The sequence below is a fragment of the Drosophila suzukii genome, chromosome 3 (assembly GCF_043229965.1).
Source record: "Drosophila suzukii chromosome 3, CBGP_Dsuzu_IsoJpt1.0, whole genome shotgun sequence".
Classification (NCBI taxonomy): Eukaryota; Metazoa; Arthropoda; class Insecta; order Diptera; family Drosophilidae; genus Drosophila; species Drosophila suzukii.
The window spans coordinates 21,342,549-21,366,563 of record NC_092082.1 but is presented as its reverse complement, the minus strand read 5'-3'; the positions used below and the strand labels follow the sequence as shown (position 1 = coordinate 21,366,563).

Sequence of the window (24,015 nt, the reverse complement as noted above, 5' to 3'; positions counted from 1 at the left end):
CTTAAATTATTTATTATGAATCGTTATTTAAACAAAATTTTAGTCTGCGAAAAGTCTAAGTCGTGATTTTTTTTCTATTGGCGGAACGACAAAGTTACTTACATGGTTAGGTATTATCTAGCAATGCTTAACAATAATAGTACTTACAGCACTTCCCTTTCGATCGAAACTGGTTTTCTGTTTTATCCCTCTAGTAAACAGTTAGCTGCGATTTTTCAGTCCGACTCCCGTGTTTTGGACTAAAACATAAACTTAAACTTAGTGTTCAGATTTGAGGAAATTATAAATTAAATTGTTTATCCGAAATGGCGGCCGCCAACATGGAGAAGGGGGAGCTGATGAGCCAGGTGAAGCAGCAGATCGCTCTGGCCAACGCCCAGGAGATGCTCTCGAAGATGACGGAGAAGTGCTTCAAGAAGTGCATTCAGAAGCCGGGTAAATCACTGGACACCACCGAGCAGAAGTGCATTTCGCAGTGCATGGATCGCTTCATGGACGCCTGGAATCTGGTGTCCCGCACTTACGGCAATCGTCTGCAAAGGGAGCAGTACAGGACCATGGACACAGTGGAGCTTGGCAACTAGGAGTCGAGTTCAGGTCCCCGTGTAATTAAAGCCGAATTTATTTTGTTCTTGATCCAGTCTCAACTAAATTTTGAGTCGTTTTAAGTCTGTTGACAGTCAACCCTTTAATGGACGCTTATCGCCGCTAGGGTGATAGCATGCTGATTATATAGAATGCAACTGCAAGTGAAGACCCTCCTGAGGGTTGGGGGTTGTCTTTGGGTATAACCCCATAGCCGCCGGCTTGATATGTGCACTTTTCCTGATCGTTATCGTGTTTGGAATGGTCTCGTTAGCTAACGGATGAGCAAGTGCTCGGCTCACTGGCCCAAATGCAATTTGCACGGAGACGCTGGTTTCCTAAGCACTGAAAAGTGTAGTTTCGAGACCACTCTAATCCATTGCAGCATTTTCTACAATATGCAAATTCATCTCGATTTTCTTGCCAAACGGTTTTTTGTTGGCTAGAAACAATGTGGGTTTCGGTATTTGATAAAGTGATAGATACTTGAGCAAAGATATTCTTAAGTTATTGTAGGTTAAGATACATTATGAGTACACGTCGGATTATATGTAAAATATTTTAACATACAATTTCTGGTGATACTTGATTGGCTAAAAATTTATATTGCAAATCATTGTTTGTTGAATTTCTAATGCAACTGTTATTTTGTATACCAAAATTAAAACCAATCAATAGTCAAAGGATGCGGATCTTTAAGAAATATTGTTACATATAATCCGACACCTAATTAAGATATATACGTACGTCATTCTCAGAGATTTGGTTTTATTAGCTAATCACGTTTTTTTCCTTGTAGTCTATAGATCTACTATTATAACCAGCCAGAAAAAGAAAATTTAAAAGAGTTTGTTTCTTGGTAAATCAGTAAATTATCATAACAAGTGATTATTCTATTTCGGAACTTAAACTTAGCATAGACCCCATGATAGGTAAACCGCTTTAAGGCCACTTAAATCAAAATTAGCACGAGTGTATGCATTTTTGTTGGTGGGCAAAGTTAAACAACTAGACCTCGTAGAGGAGCTATCAAACTTCGCTGATATCACTGCTGGCGAACGTCTGGACATGGCAATTTTCGGCAATTTAAGTGGGTGCAGGTGACCCCGTGCACTGGCCAAAAAAATGCTGCAAATAATTCAAAAATAAATAAAAAAAAAAACAAAAATCAAAAATAATAAAAATGCAAAAGATAAAATGCGAATTCGTGGCCGAACTTATTGGCTCGAATACCAGAGGTAACAAAATCCAACATGGGATTTTTCCTCAACTAGGTACATTCGAAGCCACACAAGTTACGATAAGAGTGCGGGCCAAAACACTGCTATATGGTGGAGTCCGGAGCTTCCCGCCCGAAGCTTTCTATCATTCTAAAAATAGTAATAACGCCCACCTGTCCCGCCCCTCCCAAGGCAACAACAACAGCAAGTGCCCCGGGGTTTTGAGTAATCATTGCAAGAATACGGGTACGATAAGTGCTGAGACGGCCCCGTTATCTGAACAACTAATCGGAACTGTTGGGCCGCCAAGGGGCGGTGGGTGGAGGTGGAAGGCAAATGGTTTCCTAGGTTGGGCGGTGGTCGCACCCGAGGGGTGGAAGGTGGGCTATGGCAGCCGTTACACTATCGCCCGCAGGTCTACAACGGTCGACATTGGCGTCCGCGCAAGGTGAGCTGCGATAAAGGCTTGCTGACAGCGCCATTATGCGTTCAGATTAGAAAGATTATGAAGACTACAAATGCGCTCGGAACAGCTTTCAATAGGCTATGTAACGGCTTATCATGATCTTGGAAGTAATTGTTCTTTCCGATTAATATGATGTTCTGATTGATGTTTTATGAGATTTACGGTAAAATCGCGTTCTTGATCTAGGTATTTAAATCATGTTAACCAATCTAACAACTTATAATTAACGGATCAAAAATCAAAGACTTGCGACAAACTTCGATTGAATTTATATCTAATAACATTTTCTAAGACCCCAATGGACAAAGATAGCTTACAATGGAGAATGAAAAAGGTTCAAAAAACCCATTTGTTATAAGTATATAAGTTTCAAAGACATAAGCAGACAATTTTTTAAATATGTTTATCGGAGTTTTACAAGCTTTTAGTCAGTCATATTTCTTTTTATGCCAAAAAGATTTTTCGAAAGGAAAGATTGAAGTCAAGTCCTATTTTCAAGGAATAGTAAAAAAAAAGGTAAAAAATTACCTTCTATAGAGATGCAACCCCCTAAGAAACTATACAAATGACTTCGAGTGAATGAAAATCTTATAATAAATGGGTGTAATACAAATCTTTTCCTAGAAATAGGTATTGTTATTAGGTCGTCACTTGTTTTGCACTGTTACGCTATACTTTGGCGAACTATTTCCGATTCCATTATCGGACAAATGTTCCACACACAAGAACCACTCTGTTTTGGCTAGTGTTTAATTTATTTAAAATACTTGTACTTTACAATTTTCTTTGCACATTCCACTTGAGATTACTTGTTTTTCAGCGGAACAGTAAAGTATAAAAGGCGGGAACTTGCTTTCCCCGTTGCATTTTCTTCAATGTGTTTCTAAAATGCAAGTTGGTAAGTAAGATACATAGTAACTAATTTAACAAATATTATATCCCTGATTTTTTCAGTGAAAGTCCTTTGGGCATTTCTTTGGATCCTTCCTCAGGCCCTGGCAACGGATTCTTGCGCAGGACAATCGTTTGGATCCAGAGCAGTTGACCTCGAAGATCCCCATTCGTATTATCTCTGCCTGGGTTTCCTTGGCCACATAAAAAATACATGCAAAGATGGATATTTTTTTGATGACCAGACGCAGGGATGTGTGATTAATAACCAGCCAACCCCAAAAACACTTCAAGCCCCAAAAAAGAATTCGGATAAAAATGAAGTTAGCATCACACAAAATGTGAACGTGGACAGACCAGTTATATTTAACATCTTTGGAAACTTCAATTTATTTGCAAGTCTATGGGGCAGCTCCGAGAACACGACTTCTTCGCCCCCGAAATCCAGCCCAATTTCTCATCTGCAATTACTTTATGGAGCTGAGGAGATTGACCCGTTGTCTTCCATTAATGCAACATCTCCCAGCCCCCTAGATGATTCTCTGGGCAGGTCTACTGAGAATAGCATATTAAGCTCAGAAGCTCAAATTGAGATCGATTCCAGATCGCCAAATTCGTCAATAGGATCTGAACCAGACATTTCAACACAGAAAACTAGCTCCAGCTCAAAAAAATTGTTCTTCACAAAATTATTATCATACCCAGCTAAATCGAAAAACACTGAAAATGCTTTGTCCACAGAATTTTCCTTAGTGGGAAGCTTAGGCTTGGAGAATCCATTGTCTACAAAATCATCAACAAGTTCTGAAATTCCCTCAATCTCAATCAATCCAGAATCATCAACAAGCGTGACGGACAGTTCATCACCAACTGAATCTGCTGCAGAAAGTTCCACGCAAGCAAGTATCTCAAGCTCGGAAAGTACCTCGTCCACAGAAGGTTTCTTAGAAGATCTAATCTTAAGGTCAAAAAGTCCTTTCTCTACAGAGTCATCAACTGAGATTGATTTAAGTTCACAAAGCTTCTCAACTGCATCTGCTCCAGAAAGTTCTACCCAAGAAAATAGTGCAAGTTCGGATAACCCCTTGTCCACAGAATCATCAACCGAAACCATAAAGGAGCTTTTGTCATCGGAATCATTACTAAGAACCTCTGAAAGTCCGTTGTCCACGGAATCTTCATCAGAAAGTTGGACACCAGATGGTGGATCGTCATCTGAAAATCCGTTGACCATAGATTCTTCATCAGAAAGTTCGACACAAGATAGTGAATCAACCTTTGAAAGTCTGTTGTCCATAGAATCATCAACAGAACCTTCATCAGATAGTTCGACGCCAGATAGTGAGTCAACCTCTGAAAGTCCGTTTTCCACAGGATCATCAACAGAACCTAATAATAATAATTCAACGCAAGATAATAATAATAATTCAACGCAAGATAGTGAAACCTCTGAAAGTCTGTTGCCCACAGAATCCACAGCAGAGTCATCACCAGAAAGTTCAACGCCAGATAGTGAATCCACCTCTGAAGATCCGTTGTCCACAGAATCATCCCCACAGTCTTCATCGGATAGTTCGACGCAAGATAGCGAATCAACCTCTAAAAGTGCGTTGTCCACAGGATCATCGTCTATAGATAGTGAACAAACCTCTGAAAGTCCGTTGACCACACCACCATCGGCAGAATCTTCATCAGATAATTCTGAAGGTCCGTTGTCCACAGAATCATCGACAGAATCTTCACCAGAAAATTCGACGCAAGATAGTGAATCAACCTCTGAAAGTCCGTTGACCACGGAATCATCGACAGAATCTTCATCAGAAATTCCGTCGTCCACAGAATCCTCAGCAGAGTCATCCTCAGAAAGTTCGACGCCATATAGTGAATCAACCTCTGAAAGTCCGTTGTCCACAGAATCATCAACAGAGTCTTCGTCAGATAGTTCGACGCAAGACAGCGAATCAACCTCTGAAAGTCCGTTGTCCACAGGATCATCATCTATAGATAGTGAACCAACCTCCGAAAGTCCGTTGACCACAGAACCATCGACAGAATCTTCATCAGATAATTTGACGGAAGATAGTGAATCAACTTCCGAAGGTCCGTTGACCACAGAATCATCAACAGAATCTACATCAGATAATTCGACGCAAGATAGTGAAACAACCTCTGAAAACCCGTTGTCCACAGAACCCTCAGCAGAGTCATCATCAGAAAGTTCGACGCCAGATAGTAAATCAACCTCTGAAGGTCCATTGTCCACAGAATCAACAGCAGAGTCTTCATCAGATAGTTCGACGCAAGATAGCGAACCAACCTCTGAAAGTCCGTTGTCCACAGGATCATCATCTATAGATAGTGAACCAACCTCCGAAAGTCCGTTGACCACAGAACCATCGACAGAATCTTCATCAGATAATTTGACGGAAGATAGTGAATCAACTTCCGAAGGTCCGTTGACCACAGAATCATCAACAGAATCTACATCAGATAATTCGACGCAAGATAGTGAAACAACCTCTGAAAACCCGTTGTCCACAGAATCCTCAGCAGAGTCATCCTCAGAAAGTTCGACGCCATATAGTGAATCAACCTCTGAAAGCCCGTTGTCCACAGAATCATCAACAGAGTCTTCGTCAGATAGTTCGACGCAAGACAGCGAATCAACCTCTGAAAGTCCGTTGTCCACAGGATCATCATCTATAGATAGTGAACCAACCTCCGAAAGTCCGTTGACCACAGAACCATCGACAGAATCTTCATCAGATAATTTGACGGAAGATAGTGAATCAACTTCCGAAGGTCCGTTGACCACAGAATCATCAACAGAATCTACATCAGATAATTCGACGCAAGATAGTGAAACAACCTCTGAAAACCCGTTGTCCACAGAACCCTCAGCAGAGTCATCATCAGAAAGTTCGACGCCAGATAGTAAATCAACCTCTGAAGGTCCATTGTCCACAGAATCAACAGCAGAGTCTTCATCAGATAGTTCGACGCAAGATAGCGAATCAACCTCTGAAAGTCCGTTGTCCACAGGATCATCATCTATAGATAGTGAACCAACCTCCGAAAGTCCGTTGACCACAGAACCATCGACAGAATCTTCATCAGATAATTTGACGGAAGATAGTGAATCAACTTCCGAAGGTCCGTTGACCACAGAATCATCAACAGAATCTACATCAGATAATTCGACCCAAGATAGTGAAACAACCTCTGAAATTCCGTCGTCCACAGAACCCTCAGCAGAGTCATCATCAGAAAGTTCGACGCCAGATAGTAAATCAACCTCTGAAGGTCCATTGTCCACAGAACCAACAGCAGAGTCTTCATCAGATAGTTCGACGCAAGATAGCGAATCAACCTCTGAAAGTCCGTTGTCCACAGGATCATCGTCTATAGATAGTGAACCAACCTCCGAAAGTCCGTTGACCACAGAACCATCGACAGAATCTTCATCAGATAATTTGACGAAAGATAGTGAATCAACTTCCGAAGGTCCGTTGACCACAGAATCATCAACAGAATCTACATCAGATAATTCGACGCAAGATAGTGAAACAACCTCTGAAAACCCGTTGTCCACAGAATCCTCAGCAGAGTCATCATCAGAAAGTTCGACGCCAGATAGTAAATCAACCTCTGAAGGTCCATTGTCCACAGAATCAACAGCAGAGTCTTCATCAGATAGTTCGACGCAAGATAGCGAATCAACCTCTGAAAGTCCGTTGTCCACAGGATCATCATCTATAGATAGTGAACCAACTTCTGAAAGTCCGTTGACCACAGAACCATCGACAGAATCTTCAACAGATAATTCGACGCAAGATAGTGAATCAACCTCTGAAGGTCCATTAACCACAGAATTATCGACAGAATCTTCATCAGATATTTCGACCCAAGATAGTGAAACAACCTCTGCAAGTCCGTTGTCCACAGAATCATCAGCAGAGTCATCATCAGAAAGTTCGACACAAGATAGTATATCAACCTCTGAAGGTCCGTTGTCCACAGGATCAACATCTATAGATAGTGAACCAACCTCTGAAAGTCCGTTGACCACAGAACCATCGACAGAATCTTCAGCAGATAATTCGACGCAAGATAGTGAATCAAGCTCTGTGAGTCCATTGGCCACGGAATCATCGACAAAATCTTCATCAGACAGTTCAACACAAGATAGTGGATCAACCTCTGAAGGTCCGTTGTCCACAGGATCATCTACCGAATCTTCATCAGGTAAGTCGACGGAAGACAGTGGGTCGATCTCTGAAAATCCGTTGACCACAGAGTCTTCATCTGAAAGTTCGACACAAGACAGTGAATCAACCTCTAAAGGTCCGTTGTCCACAGAATCATCAACAGAAACTTCATCAGATAGTTCGACGCAGGAAAGTGGATCATCCCCTAAAAGTCTGTTGACCACAGAACCATCGACAGAATCTTCATCAGATAATTCGACGCAAGAAAGTGAATCAACCTCTGAAGGTCCGTCCTCCACAGAATCATCAATAGAGTCTTCATCAGAAAGTACGACACATGATAGTATATCAACCTCTGAAAGTCCTTTGTCCACAGGATCATCAACGGAATCTTCATCAGATAAGTCGACGCAAGATAGTAGATCAACCTCTGAAGGTCCGTTGTCCACAGGATCATCTACCGAATCTTCATCAGATAAGTCGACGGAAGACAATGGGTCGATATCTGAAAATCCGTTGACCACAGAATCAATAACAGAGTCTTCATCGAAAAGCTCGACACTAGATAGTGAATTAACCTCAGGAAGTCCGTCCACAAAATCATCGACAGAATCTTCATTAGATAAGTCGACGCAAGAAAGTGAATCAACCTCTAAAAGTTTGTTGACCACAGCATCATCATCAGATAGTTCGACGCAAGGCAGTGGATCAACATCTGAAAGTCCATTGACCACAAAATCATCAACAAAGCCATCCACTGGTAGCACACCGTGCACCCCGTCCCCAACTCCACAGAGTTCAACAACTACAACTAAAGGAAATATTTGCTCTACTAGATCAACACCGTGCACCAACGATAGGAATCCAAAAAGTTCGACGCAGGGTAAGGTAGGTAGAACATCAACTTTAGAACACTCTATGGAAAGAACGACCAGATACCAAGAAGAAAGGACTGATTGCAGCAACTTGCCAAATGGAGTCTACCTAAGGGACGCTCAGTCATGCAATAAATATTATGTATGTTTGAATGGAAAGCCGATTCCCGGCCACTGCCCCAGAAATCTGAACTTTGACATTAAGAGGAAGGTCTGCAATTTTGCCAGTCTGGTAGATTGCTCTATCGATAAGGTTCTGGAATCTGTTAAGTCGACGCAAAAAAGTGAATCAACCTCTGAAGGTCCGTTGCCCACAGAATCTTCGCTAGAAAGTTCGAGGCCAGTTGGTGGACCAAACTCTGAAAGTCCTATGTCCACAGGATCAACACAATCTTCATCTGAAAATACGTTGTCCTCACAATCATCGACAGAATCTTCATCGGGTAAGTCGACGCAAGATATTGGACCAACCTCTAAAATTCCGTGGACCACAACATCATCATCAGATAGTTTGAGGCAAGGCAGTGGATCAACATCTGAAAGTCCATTGACCACAAAATCATCAGCAAAGCCATCCACTGGTACCACACCGTGCACCCCGTCCCGAACTCCACAGAGTTCAACAACTACAACTAAAGGAAATATTTGCTCTACTAGAGAAACACAGTGCACCAACGATAGGAGTCCAACAAGTTCGACGCAGGGTAACGTGGGTAGAACATCAACTTTAGAACACTCTATGGAAGGAACGGCCAGTGACCAAGAAGAAAGAACTGATTGCAGCAACTTGCCAAATGGAGTCTTCCTAAGGGACGCTCAGTCATGCAATAAATATTATGTTTGTCTCAATGGAAAGCCGATTCCCGGCCAATGCCCCAGAAATCTGAACTTTGACATCAAGAGGAAGGTCTGCAATTTTCCCAGTCTGGTAGATTGCTCTGTCGATGAGGTTCCGGAATCTGTTACGAGACCCTGGAGCCCAGAATCTGGTCCTGACTGCAAATCATTAAAAAATGGGGCTTATGTTCGGGATTCACGGTCATGCAGTAAGTTCTATATCTGCGCCAATGGACGGGCTATATCTCGGCAGTGTCCTAGGGGTCTACACTTTGACCTGAATTCGAACTTTTGCAATTACCCGAGCCTGGTTCAGTGCTCAATAGACGAGGACCAGGCTGATTTACATCAGGCATTACTTACAGATGAAGTACCGGATTGCAGCAAAGTGGAAGAGGATACACGATTCGGCGACATCAATCAGCATAATAGGTATTATGTTTGCCTAAAGGGAAAGGCTGTTTTGCATTACTGTAGTCCCGGAAACTGGTTCGACCTCCGAAGTGGAAAATGCCTCGATGAGCGAATGGCTAAGGTGAAAGAACCAAAGAAGCCTTAACTATAAGTGACATGATCTTTAATCTATTGTAGCTATAGGAATTTGGTGATAGGGTTTATTCATATATAAATATAATGGGTGAATGGGAAACATTACATGTATCATATTTTTTTAGAGTGGTTACTGACTAAAAAGTTACAAGCAGACTCTATTACGACCTAGCCAGTTGAAGAGTAAAATGGAATTACTCGATCTGTCTAGGATTTATTAAACGAATAAAAAAATTACAAACTATCTATTGATTGCATTAAAACTCCAACAATATTAGATAAGTAAAACCATTTTAAGGAAAACAAGAGATATATTTAAGACTTTTTATAATTTAAGGATAGAAGATCACAATTGTCACAGTTGGAACACAGGCAAAAATTACAGAAAAGTGCGAAACGCGATTAAAAGCCAAGTCGCCTGTCCATTTTAATTTCGGCCTGCTATCTTGGTGCGTTTTCCCTTGGAAAAGCCTAGACAGCCGCTAATTTCTTTGTGCGGCGGAAGTGACGCCCGGCCACAAAGTTATCCCATTTAAATTTAATTACGAGATAAACGCATGTTCCCGGTGTTTCTGATGTAGGCTCTTAGGGAGCGTGCTAGCTCCGGTTACCTTAAAGCCCCGACTCCGTCTGCGCTCCGTCTCCGGCTATAATTAAATTGTCCAGGAATCAGGGGGAGGGACCTTCTGTGGGTGGACCTCCGTGGCAGACTGACAGGCACTTTGCGTCACTGTCGTGCGGCGACAAATTACAGGACACGGCTCCTTTTGCGCGCCAACTCATCGATAGTAGAACTGGGGGTGGTGCTGCCTCGAAATCGATTTGATTCCAAGGCAAGTCCAGACAGCAGACGCACAAGTCTCATGTTACACTTGCCATCTGATAAGAGCTCACGACACCACCCACCCATTTTTCAGCGGCTTTTTAGCAAGCGTTTGAGTAGTGCAAATGCACATTTGGGAAAGAAAATCCGTGTGATGATGGTAAATACATACCAACATGGTTGAGTGTGATGATCTAAGATGACCCTGCTTGGGCGCCAAATTTGGGGACAGTTGGTTAGGCTCAAAAAAATGGTCGCTGATGAAGTTCATCCAGGTTTACATTTAATTTTTATTATATTTATATATTTTATAATTTAAAAGTGACATTTAATCGGTTCAAATCCATAAGAAAATCAAATTGGTCTCTACTAGGACGCCACACTCTGCACATAAGTATCATTAAAACATTAACTAAATCTATATCTTTTCCATTATCGTTTCCGGTTTTCTGGTCCTTTAAAAGCGGTGCCTATCCGCAATACATTTTCTTTGTTACTTTTTTACAACACTGCCAGTATTAATTTACTAATTGATTTTTACATGGAAATACTTTAACAACTAAGAACAATGATCAAATTAACTTTGGGCTTGTAATTGTGAGAAAGATCTAATGGCTATTTTTACATACAAGCTGTTTACAATGATTATAATGACAAATTTTCAATAGTATATTTTACACAATTGCTGTATTAAATATAGACAAAAATATTTATCTGGTTTATTTATCTAAAACTCTATATAGTAATTCAATTCGTAAAATGTAGTACTCTAATAGGGCGCCAAAATTGAGTACAGTGAACTGTGCCTAACAGAAACAAAAGCACTATGACAAGGGAGAAAGTCAAAGAGAGAAAAGTGGGGGGAGTTTTGCAATGTGTGCTGAGAGAGCGAGAGAATATGCCGCAGGGGTGGTTCATTTTGGGTGGCAGGTTTTTTTCTACCACCAAAGGCGCCGGCTTCAGTTCGCCTTCAACTTTGCTCCGCTCCGGTTGCCACAATGGTTCGTTTGAAAGATATGTGCGTCGCCAGTGCGTTGAAAATATAAACAAATACAAAGGATAGATTAAATCTTGTGCTAGAAAGTGTATTCCTAGTGATTTTTACACTTGCAATAAACATTTTCCTACTCTGAGCTAAAAAGCAAAGCTGTCCACCCTTTTTTGGAGTCTCAGTGGAGCTGTCTAGCCGTCTCGCTCGCACACGGCTTGGCAATCGATAAGCCTAACAGCGGTGCTGTCCACTTGCTGGACGCTGTTAGCTTTGACTGTTAACTTTTAACAGCGAGTGTGAAAGGAGGTAAAAGTTTGTGGCGAGACGCCAAAATAATCGCCATTTAAAACGAACGAGTCACAGTCGCAGTTGAAACGTTGAGTGAGGAGCTTTTCGTCGCGCAATTGTGTAAAATATACTATCGAAAATTGAACTGAATATTCCATATACAAAAAGCTTGTGCTTAAAAATAACCGCTGGAACTTTGGCACAATAACAAGTGCAAGGTTCATTTGTGCATATTAAGTGATCAATCTGTATTGTGTGAGTAGAGCTATATGGTATGCAAAACATCATGCGATTTTTAATTAATCGGCTGCTGTGTAGAACTTTATGGAATTATCCATAAACAACATAAGCCAAGTGCATAATAAATTCAGTTACAGTGTCGTAAAAAAGCCAAGAAGAACGAGTATTGCGGATGGTCACCGCTTTTAGAGGACCAGAAAAGCGGGAACGGTAACGACGGCGGTAGCGGGAATAGAAATAGGATAAGGAACAGGATCGGGGGTTGCTGCTCCCGTATTCCCTGTCCTGCGTTGAGGTCATTTGCACTCATTTGTCGCGAGGCCCGAAAAGGGGGTGGATTTCGGCTCGCCGGTTAATCTCATTCATCAGAGAGCCGCAAAACGGAGCCGTCAAGTTGAGTTTTACACATTTTACGCCCCCGACTGCGAGTACTACGAGCGAGTAGTATTCTGGTTCTCTCTCTTTGCGAGAGAGCACTCCCCCTCTGCTGAGAGCGCACCAAGGACTTCTGTTAAGGCTGCCGTCTCGCTCGCACGTCCGGCGGAGTGGTGCGGTGTGGTCGATGGCGAAGGTCCTTCACGCATATCCCTGGCATATATACACATGTGTGCGTGTGCAGGAGTACATACTATAGCAGCAGGCGAATGTGTGAAAGTAGTGCCATCGGACACACCAACACACACACACTATCGCACATGCCAGGGTCAGGTCAGGAAGTGTGGTAATGGAGGATTATTCTGTTGCTTCCCCCACTTTCCCACACTCTCTCCTCCGTTTTGGATTTTCTAATTTATATTTTTTGTTCGACCAGGTCTTAGCCAAGGCTCCCCGACAGGTGATTTATTTGTGTCCGCACTCCATAAAGCCCAGTAGTTCTCGCTGCGAACCGTAATCCCCGCTAGCACTCGAGAGACCCATATAAAAACAGTCAGGATTCCCTAACTAGCACATCAGTGTGAAACAATAAAACTCTGATTGGAAGAAAAACTTAAATTCAAACATTTCTGATTGAAAGCTTCCCCAAGTCAAAACATTATAATAATATAGGCTTGCGAAAATCAATTGCTCATATTTTAACTATAATAGAAAACATTACTTTTAGAACTTCGACCTTCATTTAAAATTTCTGAAGGGTTATCCATTATTTAATAATATGCAGCATACTATATAGCCAAAAATATACCTGTCAAAGTTTTTTTATTTTACCCAAGAAAGCAAGACTACCTTAATCAAACTTTCATTTCATTATTCAAAGATCCCATAAGTTAAGTTTGTTTTAATAGTTATAAAGAAAAGGTACTACTATATAGGGCTAAACAGCTTTATAACGAAATATTTTATTGAGATGGCCCAGTTTGAATATGATACTTTCAGTCAACCTTTATTTAAACGGGTTAAACCCGAATTCGATTCAAACAAATTCTAGACTCGTTAATTGGTACCGTAAGGCAAGATAATGCTGCAGAGCTGCTTCGGTTGACCCGCCACACTCTGAATTGCTGGAGCAGCGAGCGTATTAATCATTAGCCTGACCTCGACCCTTTCGAACCAACCCCCAAGAACCCCTTTTCCCCACCGAAGGGGAAAACAAGTTGATGGGGCTGTCAGCTTATGTGCTGCGCTGGGCACAAATGAGAAAACTGCCAACGGCTGAACATAAAAATAAATAAATAAATTTGATTGCGATTGCGGTTTCTTGTCTGGACGTGGACATGGACATGGACATGGTCCTGGATTTTGCCCCGGGCACGCCCCCGCCATTAATCTGTCAGTGGGATTTAGCCGAAAGGCAAATCGAGGGCTTTGATTTCTTCGTACTTCGGGTTCCGATTGCTCTTGTCATCATTGCGGCTGCTTTTTGCGTCTTGGGATTGTCTCAGCTGTCACTCGTTAGGGTTTCTTGTCAACACCCGTTCTCTAAGCCATGTCCTCGGACCCATAGTCCTCCACTTTCACGGTTTTTCATCGCAATCGCCATGGCAGCACAATCTCATGATTTGGCACTTTTGGAGCTTAAGGAAATGGGCATCATGAGTGGCAGAGCGAGGCGGTTATGTCAACACTCCATTGAAGCCATTTGTGAACGAAAAGTGTTGGAAAATCACTAAAAAAGCACAAGCCCTTGAGAAAATATAGTTCTATAATAATGAGTCAGCAAATAATCTCTCTCTAATCATATATTTTACAAAGTTCAGTTTATATGAAAGGGGAGCAATTGTAAAACTATCCTTTAGAGACATCATTGAAAACCCATAAAAGGACTAAATGCAGCAGAAAATGGCTTCAAAAATACACGCAAACATGTTTCGCACAAAAGGGCTAAACGAAAGCGACGGCCAAAACAATGTGGCCCTCTCCTTGGCCCTTCGAAAATGAAAGAACCCCTTCTTGCCACTGAAATTACTCATTCGCCGTGGAGCACGACTGCACTCACACATAGTGACGTGTTTCTGTTCCTGCCCCCGTTTGTTGTTGTTGGCAGCTCGGTTCCGTTTTCAGCAGACAAATAGACATGCCCCGTGCAGACGTGAGTCAGACGCGGACGGAGACTGGCGGACACGGAGGCGGACGCGGATGCCGAGCCGGACGGACACGGACGTGGACGGACAGGGACGGACACTGGCGGACAGGGCGGACGGACGGACGGACGGACAGAAGGGGAAAAGCGGTTGGCAAACATGCATGCACCAAGAAAAAAAGCATAGCCTAACACATCATTTTCATCAGGAATGTCATTTTACAGAAACTTTTAGGAATAGCGTGTACTATTTTTACTATATCATTCTTAAACGTGATATTATAAGATTATTAGTTCTAACAGTATTTAATTGTATTTAAATAATGAATACAGAAAAGCTATATTTATAGGTAGATGTTTTTGGAATCTCATGTTGCGTATTAGTTTTCTTGGCTTAACTTTAAAAGATTTTGGATGTAAAAGTTATTCAAAAAAAAAAAAATTGTATATTAGTGCACCTTCACAGAAGTGTAATTTAAAGGAACTTTGATTTTGGACAATAAAGTTAATCAGTCTAATAAAGGGGTATGATAATGCTAGTGTAATTTAATAGAAATATATCAAAAAAAAATTAAAAATTGATACCATAAGAACTATCAGCCATCATAAAAGTATTTTTTAATTTTCACCGTGTAGACGGTGTGGAGAAAAAATGCGAAATCCGTTCGCATTCGCTGGCTGGTGTTGGCCAAGTGTTGCCAACATAAAACACTCCGCCGCCATAACGCAATTTCTTTTGTTTATAACGTCCTGCAGTTAATACATTTGCATTGTGTGTGTGGCCGAGGTGTCGGTGAATGCTCCCCCACGATTTCAGCCCCAGGACGACAAACACACGTCAAAGGGTGTCCCTTCGGAACTCCAACTCCAACTCCCCCTTTTGGCCATTGTTGCTGCTCCTGCTTTCACCACCCCCTCTGCCAATGCTTTCCTTTCCACCGCTTTCCCCGTATTTACTGAAAGCCAAAGTGAGCGTTTTTTGTGTGCTTTTAACGCGCTGTCCAAAATGGTTCAGGTGTAGGGAGCGAACACGATTTTATGTCATGCATTGTACATAAATATTTAAAATGTACTCGTATGCTAAAGTCGGATGGTTTCTGGAAGTCACTAAAATGGGCTGTAAGTGCCGTTGAACAGCAGCATATCAAAATTTATCCTAATCTGTTTTTGAAATGCATTATCAAAAATTAAGAAGGGGAGGTATAAACAGTATTACCAGTTTGAACTTAAATACAAATCCACTGACCTCAACTTAAGGAACAATGAAATATTCTTCGGTAAACATGGCTGTACTTAGTCTTAAAAATGTGCCTCCCATATATATTTAATGACTAGTGGGCTAAAAATTGGTGTAAGTCATGCAATATTATGGCCTTAAACATTTACTTAACTAAAACTAAAATCAAAGTAGTAGATTCCTTTAGCTATCTCTGCAAATCCCAACTTTTTTATATGATCAATAAATAATAATTAGTTTGGACAATAAAAGCTTTCGAAATAAATATAAAAGTATGGTTCTTTTCATTATACAACTTAGAATCAAGTGGTTTACAAATGGGTTTGACTTACAAGTATTTTCCTAAGAAGTTTCTCATTGTAACTTCCTCCTAGATTCCCATTAAATATGTTTTGCCTGGCTGCCCCAGAATAATGGACATGACAGAGAATGCAAACTTCGGCCCCCGGAACCCTCCATTCTTATTATCTCTTTATGCAAAGCCCTTTGTTTTTCCATACTACCAGTAAAACACCATAGAATATCGTAAATATTAGGGCGCACTCGGGTATCAAAATCAAACAAAAGAAAATATAGCCGGAACACATAAAAATCCCCAGGAATGTGGGCTCCAAAGTGATTTGACGATGAAACCCCACAGGGCCATTAATTGTATGTCGCCTAATTTTTCTTCACAGCCACGTAGTGTTTCCATATTGTCCATAGTTTCAGCCCTTGTTACTGCTCTTGTTCCCCGTGACTGTGACTGTTACTGCGACTGCTACTGTGACTGTTGGCCATGTTTCCAGGGAGAGAGCAAAGCGGCTTTTGTTTTTATTTTTAGTTTTTCTTTGTGTTGAACTGGTAGTGCTGGTAATTTATGCGGCTTCCCAGTCCCGCCACTCCCAATTTCCCAACTCCCCCGTTTTCCGCACATTTTCACCATGGAACTTGGCCAAACGGCAGCCGAATTCCATTCAGCCAACTCAAAATTATTCGCTTTGATTCGTATTTTTCGAAATTTGTAAATTAGAGGGCAATCAAAGCGTAAACTTTTATTTCTCTTCGCTGGAAAAGCACACACGAAATTGGTCGGCGTCGCTAACAGGCAGAATGTATCCTCTAATGTCCCTTCGATAGCGATTTTCTCAACTGCCCAGAAAATTGGTTGCCATGGTGGCCGGGACAATAACAAAAAGTACGAAAAAGGAAAATAGCAGCCATGGAAATACAAGTTCGCCTGGCACATCCAGGGTCCCCATATCCATCCCCCATATCCCATCCATATTCCGAATACACCTCCTTTCATGTGCGGACTCTTGTGTGCAAGTGTGAATATTAGGTCACAGACGTGTGTGTGTTTTTCCTGAAAAGCGAATCGCCGTAGCTGGATTTCCTCGCTCGGGTATTTTATTAATTGTAGTTTTCCTTGCCCAACATTTTGTAGCTTGTCCTCGACTGTTCGGTGTTTGGTGTTTAGTGGAAAGTTTTGGTTCCATCGCATCGGGCTTTAATCACTGAAAGTTTGGAAAAACAGTTTTGGTTTGGTTCAGTAAAGCATTATGGTAGCTAAATATAATATTGTTTCTTAAACTGTTGAGCTGTGAAAGTCTGTTTTTAGGCTTTGAATAGTTCTTGCTTGGTTTTGTGGTGCCTTATGGTTGGTCCTTCAAATGGTTCTTTGATTATACATCGTATCTACACTTCTGAGATATGAATGACTGTTTTTAAGCTTATAATATATTTTAGTAGATAAAACCACCACTTAAGTAATTATCTTTTTCTTACGTAAAGGAAAAACTCAAGAAACGTTCCCCTAGATTGGAATTTATAAAAATGGAATTTATTTTGGGGCCGGGCTGAGCACAAAGCCACCCATGGGGAGATGCCAGGCGCAGAAAAAGTGGCTCACAAAAGAGGACAAAGTGAAAAGCTATAATCAGATTTAATTAAACACGAAATTGGAACGTTGGCTGGCTGTCAGGCACGCCAGAATGGGAATGTGTGTGACACGGTCACTGGCCATGTCCTCCGATTTGGCTGCGGGTCCTAGTTTCAGTCCGACATACATACATATATGTACCCCTTATAGTAGGATGTGTGTGTGCCGTGATGTATATGTTGCATTTTTTGCAGGCTGCCTCTGATTTCTCATTATTATTTCGCTTTATGTGGAGCAGCTGGCGACGATTTGCAAGTGTGATAAACTTGCAGCCGAAGCCCCATGGCGTTTTGCCTTTTTCCATTCGGCTGGGGAATAAGGAACAAAGTGGAGCAGCTGGGCAGTACTTGGCAATCGGCGGCAGCTCCTTATGCCCAGTCTCATTACTTTTTAACACCCGCCCACACATCCAGCTATTTTTTCGCATAGGGCCACAATGTATTCATGGCCTGCGCTGCCATGATAAACCCGTCCACACTGCGTATGCGTAATATTTCACTTTGCATGCCCTCTTACGTAAGCGCGAACTGCCCTGCATTCCCAGTGGCTAAATTTATGCATTGATTGCCTCGATTTATGAGATGTCTTCACGCCTCCAAATATTGACCCAATCCAGTGGGCATTGCCTTGTGGGATTAAGCTGAAAGATTAAAAAATGGGGAGACCATAAATGAAACTAGAGTCTCACGAAAATAATAAACAAACATCACTAGCATTTATATAATCTTAGTTCTAGAGATAAAACTTTGAAGAAAATGTATCCTTCCCTCGAGGGTAATAAATTTCATATTTTTAAGGCGGACAAATAAAATACAAAATGTCAGAGCAGCGGAAAATGAATTTCAGCGACCATTATCCACTGGCCGCAAGCTGTTGCCAATTTTTTGGGCCATCAAATACCATTTCCTCTAACTAAATGCACTTTTTGTTTGCAGAGTGGAATTGGAACGCTGGCCGCAACCCGTTAATCTCCAATGAGGCGACACATTTGCGAGGGGGGAAATTCATAAATGAAAGCTTCTAATTGCCGGAGAATGACGAACGTGACAAGAAATCAGCGCGAGCGAACAAAGGCGAAGCAGACTTTTTAGGCAGCCCGGAAAGCAGCCAGCGAAAGCCGCGAAAATTGAGCCACCGAAGGTTCGGCGATGCTGTTGATGCCCACATCTTGTGGGCCGGGGCCACCCACCCACCTCGGCCCCTCCTCCTCGCCCACCCACTGCCCATCCCCATCCCGATCCCGAACCGCCCCAGGAGCGGCAGCTGATGGAGAACCAGTCCGGCGTTCAGGGACCCTGCCCCACAGGCAAAGTTCGGGGTCGAGCATTCCCCAGTGGCTGTTAATCCTCCTCGGACTCTTCGCCATTCTCGCCCAGATACCAGGCAGCCAGGTGGCCGCCGAGAAGAGTAAACACTGTGAGTACACCTTATAAAAGATATAATTTATAGAGCATAAGATACGTTTATATTGGATAATTGTGAAAAAACTCTCTCTGCACAACATGATGTTATTTACTTTGAACTGTTTTTAGATTCCTAAAAATACCTATATCGATTATGAGAAGTCAAGTACTTATAGATACATGCTTGATAATACATTATCAGACTTTCTGGTATATGTAACCAAAAAATCCCAATTCTTAATTTATATATATTACCAAAAAAATAAAAGTATATGGTTTTTTTTAAGACTAAAAATTGTACTGTACCATCCAACTTCCGTAAAAACTATTTTCATTTTTGGTATAAGGGTATGTTTAACCTAAAATGTTTTTTCTTGTAAACTTTTTTTCCATATAACCAATATATGCTGTCAATTTAAATAAAAATATATATCCCTGCATTGACAGAGGCAGAAAATAATATGCCATTTTATACGAGCATATTTACAATGTACATATGAAGTGGACATTTTCCACCCTCCGTAAACTTTGCTCGTCTTGTACAATGAAATCTGTCAACAGCTTAGTTTTATGTTTTTGTGCCATTTCCTTTGCACGACAATAAAAATTTGTTTGAGCAAATGTAATAAAAGTGCATTTAAATGTTGCTGAACGGAAAAATCCGGAAAAAATGGAAATCCTCGAACTATAAACATATAAACACCACGCACTCACGCAAAAGTATATAAATACACATACGAATGGCAGGGCCATAACATTGTGCGGCAAGCTTTTGTGGTAATTCATTCACTTTCCGCATATTGTTTATGTGGCAAATAAACAACAAATAAATACATTTTTACGATGCAATGTCAACGTGCACACAGATGTATTTACATGTGTACAGAAGCACGTGCGAAGGCATTCATTTGGGAACCATCGAATTTGTGGACCCCAGGAATTTCGGGCTTGGTAAAAATTAGTTTTCAATAAGTTTTCCCAATATTCCACATAATTGAAGTCCAATTAAAACTCGTTGGGCCACTTGTTTGTACTGCTCGTAGTGCATCAACGTCCATCATATAAAGGTAAAGTACTAAAGGAAGATTTCTCAATGTAATGTTAAAATTCTAGTTTGTTGTCTGTGAGAGGAAGGTAACAAGAAGTTTTATTTTAGAAAAAACATTTTTGTTTGCTTATCGGGATGTTTATTTTACGAACGCAGTGGTTTCTATCGCCTGGCTTTTTGAAAAAATTGAGTTCACAGTGCTAAAAAAGTGTTCTTTATGGAGTAGGCAAACTTTTCCCCGATAATTTAAATTTTCTCGAATAAAAATGTATGTAGAGCATTGCCTGGTTAAAACCTGACAACAAGGAATTTATGGCTTATGATATTTAAATTATGAGTTCTTCTTCTGCTTTGAAAATTAAGATAAGGGTTTCCTTCCTTCAAGGCATGCTTAAGATAATGATTAAGATACCAATTGAAAGTATTAATCATTCGAGAGCAACCACCATCACAAATGGTAGACTTTAAAACTAAAGTACTTATACATTGCTCGTGCCTTCAGGAAAGTAATTTTTACTTAACAAGCCTGGTGTCGGAAATAGTCCGATTATGAGCCGGTCGAGGGGTACGGAAGTGTGCCCGTATGTATATGGTTTCCCCGATACGGCTAAACAGAGAATGGCGACCGCGATTGCCGACCCATGAAATGGAATTACTCGGGCGGAGCGGCGCGACTCCGTGCCGCGAACTCGTGCAGTTTGCGTTCCGGCGACGAAAGTTGTTGGTGCAAATTATTTCCGTATTTTAGCATTAAATCATAATTAAAATTTGAAGTAAAACAACTTACATGCCGGCAATTGGGGGCGCCGCCTCCTTTTGCGAAAGTGGGATCGAGGATTCGCAGGCGGAGTCGCAGTTGCAGTCGCTGCAAAAGTTTGCTAGTCGAGGGCGCAGAAAAAGTTCGCTGCATACTTATTTGGGCTCGTTTCCGGTTTGCTGCTGACGCAACTGCCATTTCCCCTCCATTTCCCGCCCTTTTCTTTCCCTTCCACTCTTCTTGAATGCGATGCAGCCTAATTGCAGCCTCCGCGGAAAAAAGTCGGGTGACGAGTGCCGATGCTAACTAGGCTTTGCTACTCTCTACACACTGAAACCAGTTCATTTTGGAATTTTAATAAAATTTTATAAGTTTTTGCTATATAAAATTGGAAAATCCTTATAAATGTAGTTTTTGGCACCTAAAAGTATGCAACAAAATATTTTTAACGACTATCCTGTGTACACTGCTTACTTCTCTGTTTACCTTAGCTAAGAAATAAGTATGTAATGATGTACATATACAGTTGAATTTAGATCGCATTGCAGTATAAATTGCTAAGCATAGTAACTATAGGAAAAAGAACATCACATGTAAATTTTTTTCCACAATAGATTTATAAAAAGCATACTTCTGGACACCTAAAATAATATTTTTCAGAGGCGAAGATTTTTTTTAAATTATGATAATTATTTAAAAAATGTATCTAATTAAGCGACGAGTTCTGATTTGAAGAATTCCAAGTTGATTTTTTTTACTTCAATAACAAAATGGCTAATTTCTTTAGTAATTTATATTTTCTTAAATATTATTTTTCACTTTACAACCCGTTTTTTTAACTTTCTCCTCGCACCACTGTGCCTTGCTCTGATTTCGTTTGTCTTGCTCATTTCCTGGCGACGCTTAGCTGCACTCGCTGCTGCTTCGGTCCCGGCTGCTTGGGTTCCTGCTCCAGGTCCTGTTCCTCCTGATCCTGCGCCTGCTGCTCCTCATTTGCTGTGGTCACACACCCAGATTCAGACCCAGACTCCAACTCCAGCTCCAGCTCGAACTCAAACCCAGACACAAACGCGAACCGCACGCGCTCCCCTCGCTGGCTGTCCCCAGCAGACTTGTGGCCCACGTGGCGTGTACTTAATTTCCCATGCTCATCGCCGGGGCGCGTTAACTTTTTTACCGGCCACATACTTACTGCCCCCCCCCCCCCCCTGATTTTCCGCTTTTCCACCAACTCCTTTTGGCCCCCTACTTATTACGCTGTCGAGCAGCATTGAAGACTTTTCAACTCGTTCAACAAAATTTTGCACAAAAGTTTCATAATTAATTTCATGTTAAGTGGCAATGCGAGTGGTGGGCGTGGTCGCCGCCCACTTTCCAGCCTGCCCACTTTCAGTACCTTATTTTAACCCCCCCCCCACAAAAAAAATCCTTCTGGACTGGTGTCTTTAATTTGAATTGTCATTTCCTTTCTTCAGCTCTCTCAGCCACTTTGGTGTCGTCTGCCAGGCATCCGGTGGGTGGCCACGCCCACTAACTTTCACAACCTCTTACCGCCCCCTAAAAGGGCGTATTCCCCCCCCCCCCCCCCCCCCCCCCCCCCCCCCCACTCACCGCCAAATTGCGGTCGCACGTTCAACTTGATTAGCGTAACTTATAATGACTCGCACGAGCAGCCAGTCTCCTGGCAAACTTGTTGGGTCTCACTCAAATTCCATTCTGCCAAAACACTTGCAAACGGTTACTTTCATAAGTAAATATATACCCAAAACCATACGTATATGTATATAGAGGTTTTTTGGGGGCTTTCGGAGGCATTTGAAAGTGGTTTTCATAATTACTTTGTGTGAGTTCTTGATAGTATGTGTGTATGTACCTTTCGAAAACTTTGCGACTGTCACAAAACCGGAACTCTGCTTTCACATGCTTGTTAACCCTCCATTTACAATTATGTGTGCGATATTTGCTCGTAATTATATAACCATATATTAACAAGTTTATTACTTGGGGACTCGCATTTTGATAATTGCATTGCGCTGAATTGAGGTAAATTGGGCGTGCTTTTATTGATCATTTTAAATGAGTATGAAACATGGCGTCGAATCAAATCACTCTTTTCGGAAATGTATATACGTTTTTTTTTACATTATTCTATGCTAATTTTAATTGATTTAATTTAGTTTTTCATGATGTTTGCTCATAATTTGAAACAACAAAAGGATACAATTTTGATTTATTAGTTATTATATTTGCTTATAATAAGTTTTATTTATGTATATATATATATATTATAGTTTATTATGTGATGTTGAAGGTTAAATATGAATATTTATGTTTGCTCAACACGGAAACTATATTAATAGTAGAACTGGAAATAAAATTAAAGGTACTACTTCTTCGGAATTTTTTCCGGATACTTTAAAGTTGAGAATCTCTGGAGTTATTTTTTTTAATTTGAACATTTATTGGGTTTCTTTAGTAATAACGGAAGTGCGTATGTTTTGACGAGGGATACTGACAGCTCGCACGCTTCTGTTCACCATTCCAATTTCCCCATCGCATTGTGCGATTCTTTGCAATAATGCGAACATTATACAATCCTGAAAATATGTCACGTTGCCGGGATCCGACTCCAACTCCCCCCACTTTCTACCCGAGTCCAACTCAAACAGAAGCTGATGGCCGACTGCCAATAAATTTGTGAGAAAAACAACTGTCGACGGGGACGAAGAAGTGGCATAAAACTTTTGCTCTTTGTGTGGCATAAATATGAATGAATGGATTTGGACCTGGGGCTTAGGAGCAGGAGCTCCGGAATGGGAATGGCAGTGGGACCAACTGGTCCACTGCGGCATATACATATACCCCAACCCTTCGCCTACATACAAATTTATCCAAAATGAGTTTCGGCCGAGGAGTCCAATGCGGTCTTCCCACGTCAACGGTTGAGTTCACAAAGGAAAAAGGGCTGAGGGGTGGAAAAAGGGGTAGGGAACCAAGGACTTTCCATGGGCAATAAATTTTAATTTTCCTTAAATCCTTGCGCATACGAAATGAGATTTGTAACAAGCCGCAGCAATCATCTGCTGGCGCTTTCCTTTCACTGCCTGAAAACTTCCCCGAGTGAGGAAATGATTGTCTGGCAGATCTTGATTAATTGA

General features: G+C 41.4%; 3 protein-coding genes across 8 annotated transcripts in view; all 3 read left to right on the top strand.

Annotated features, from left to right (window-relative positions):
• Positions 1-194: 194 nt before the first annotated feature.
• On the top strand, positions 195-636 carry Tim13. The gene has a single exon (XM_017080021.4). It carries the CDS (start codon positions 306-308, stop codon positions 582-584), a length of 279 nt encoding a protein of 92 aa, XP_016935510.1. The 5' UTR covers positions 195-305; the 3' UTR covers positions 585-636.
• Positions 637-3,080: 2,444 nt separating this feature from the next.
• On the top strand, positions 3,081-9,875 carry Muc68D (Mucin 68D). Of its 6 annotated transcripts, none has more exons than XM_070995590.1 (3): positions 3,081-3,169; positions 3,226-5,053; positions 5,129-9,875. In XM_070995590.1, exons 1-3 carry the CDS (start codon positions 3,160-3,162, stop codon positions 9,639-9,641), a joined length of 6,351 nt encoding a protein of 2,116 aa, XP_070851691.1. In that variant the 5' UTR covers positions 3,081-3,159; the 3' UTR covers positions 9,642-9,875. The 6 variants fall into 6 exon arrangements, with proteins under 6 accessions (XP_070851691.1, XP_070851690.1, XP_070851692.1 ...); XM_070995589.1 differs by having other exon boundaries at positions 3,226-5,755; positions 5,831-9,875; XM_070995591.1 differs by having other exon boundaries at positions 3,226-6,799; positions 6,875-9,875.
• Positions 9,876-11,449: 1,574 nt separating this feature from the next.
• Positions 11,450-24,015, top strand: part of loaf (lost and found) — a 40,067-nt gene continuing 27,501 nt past the window's right edge. The window contains exons 1-2 of the mRNA XM_065864065.2: positions 11,450-11,988; positions 18,585-19,065. Of these exons, the coding sequence (XP_065720137.2) occupies positions 18,798-19,065 (268 nt within the window). The 5' untranslated portion in view covers positions 11,450-11,988; positions 18,585-18,797. The remainder of the gene's footprint in view (positions 11,989-18,584; positions 19,066-24,015) is intronic.

Coding starts and splice junctions, on each gene's coding strand:
- Tim13 (XM_017080021.4), top strand. CDS start 306: ATGGCGGCCGCCAACATGGAGAAGGGGGAGCTGATGAGCCAGGTGAAG.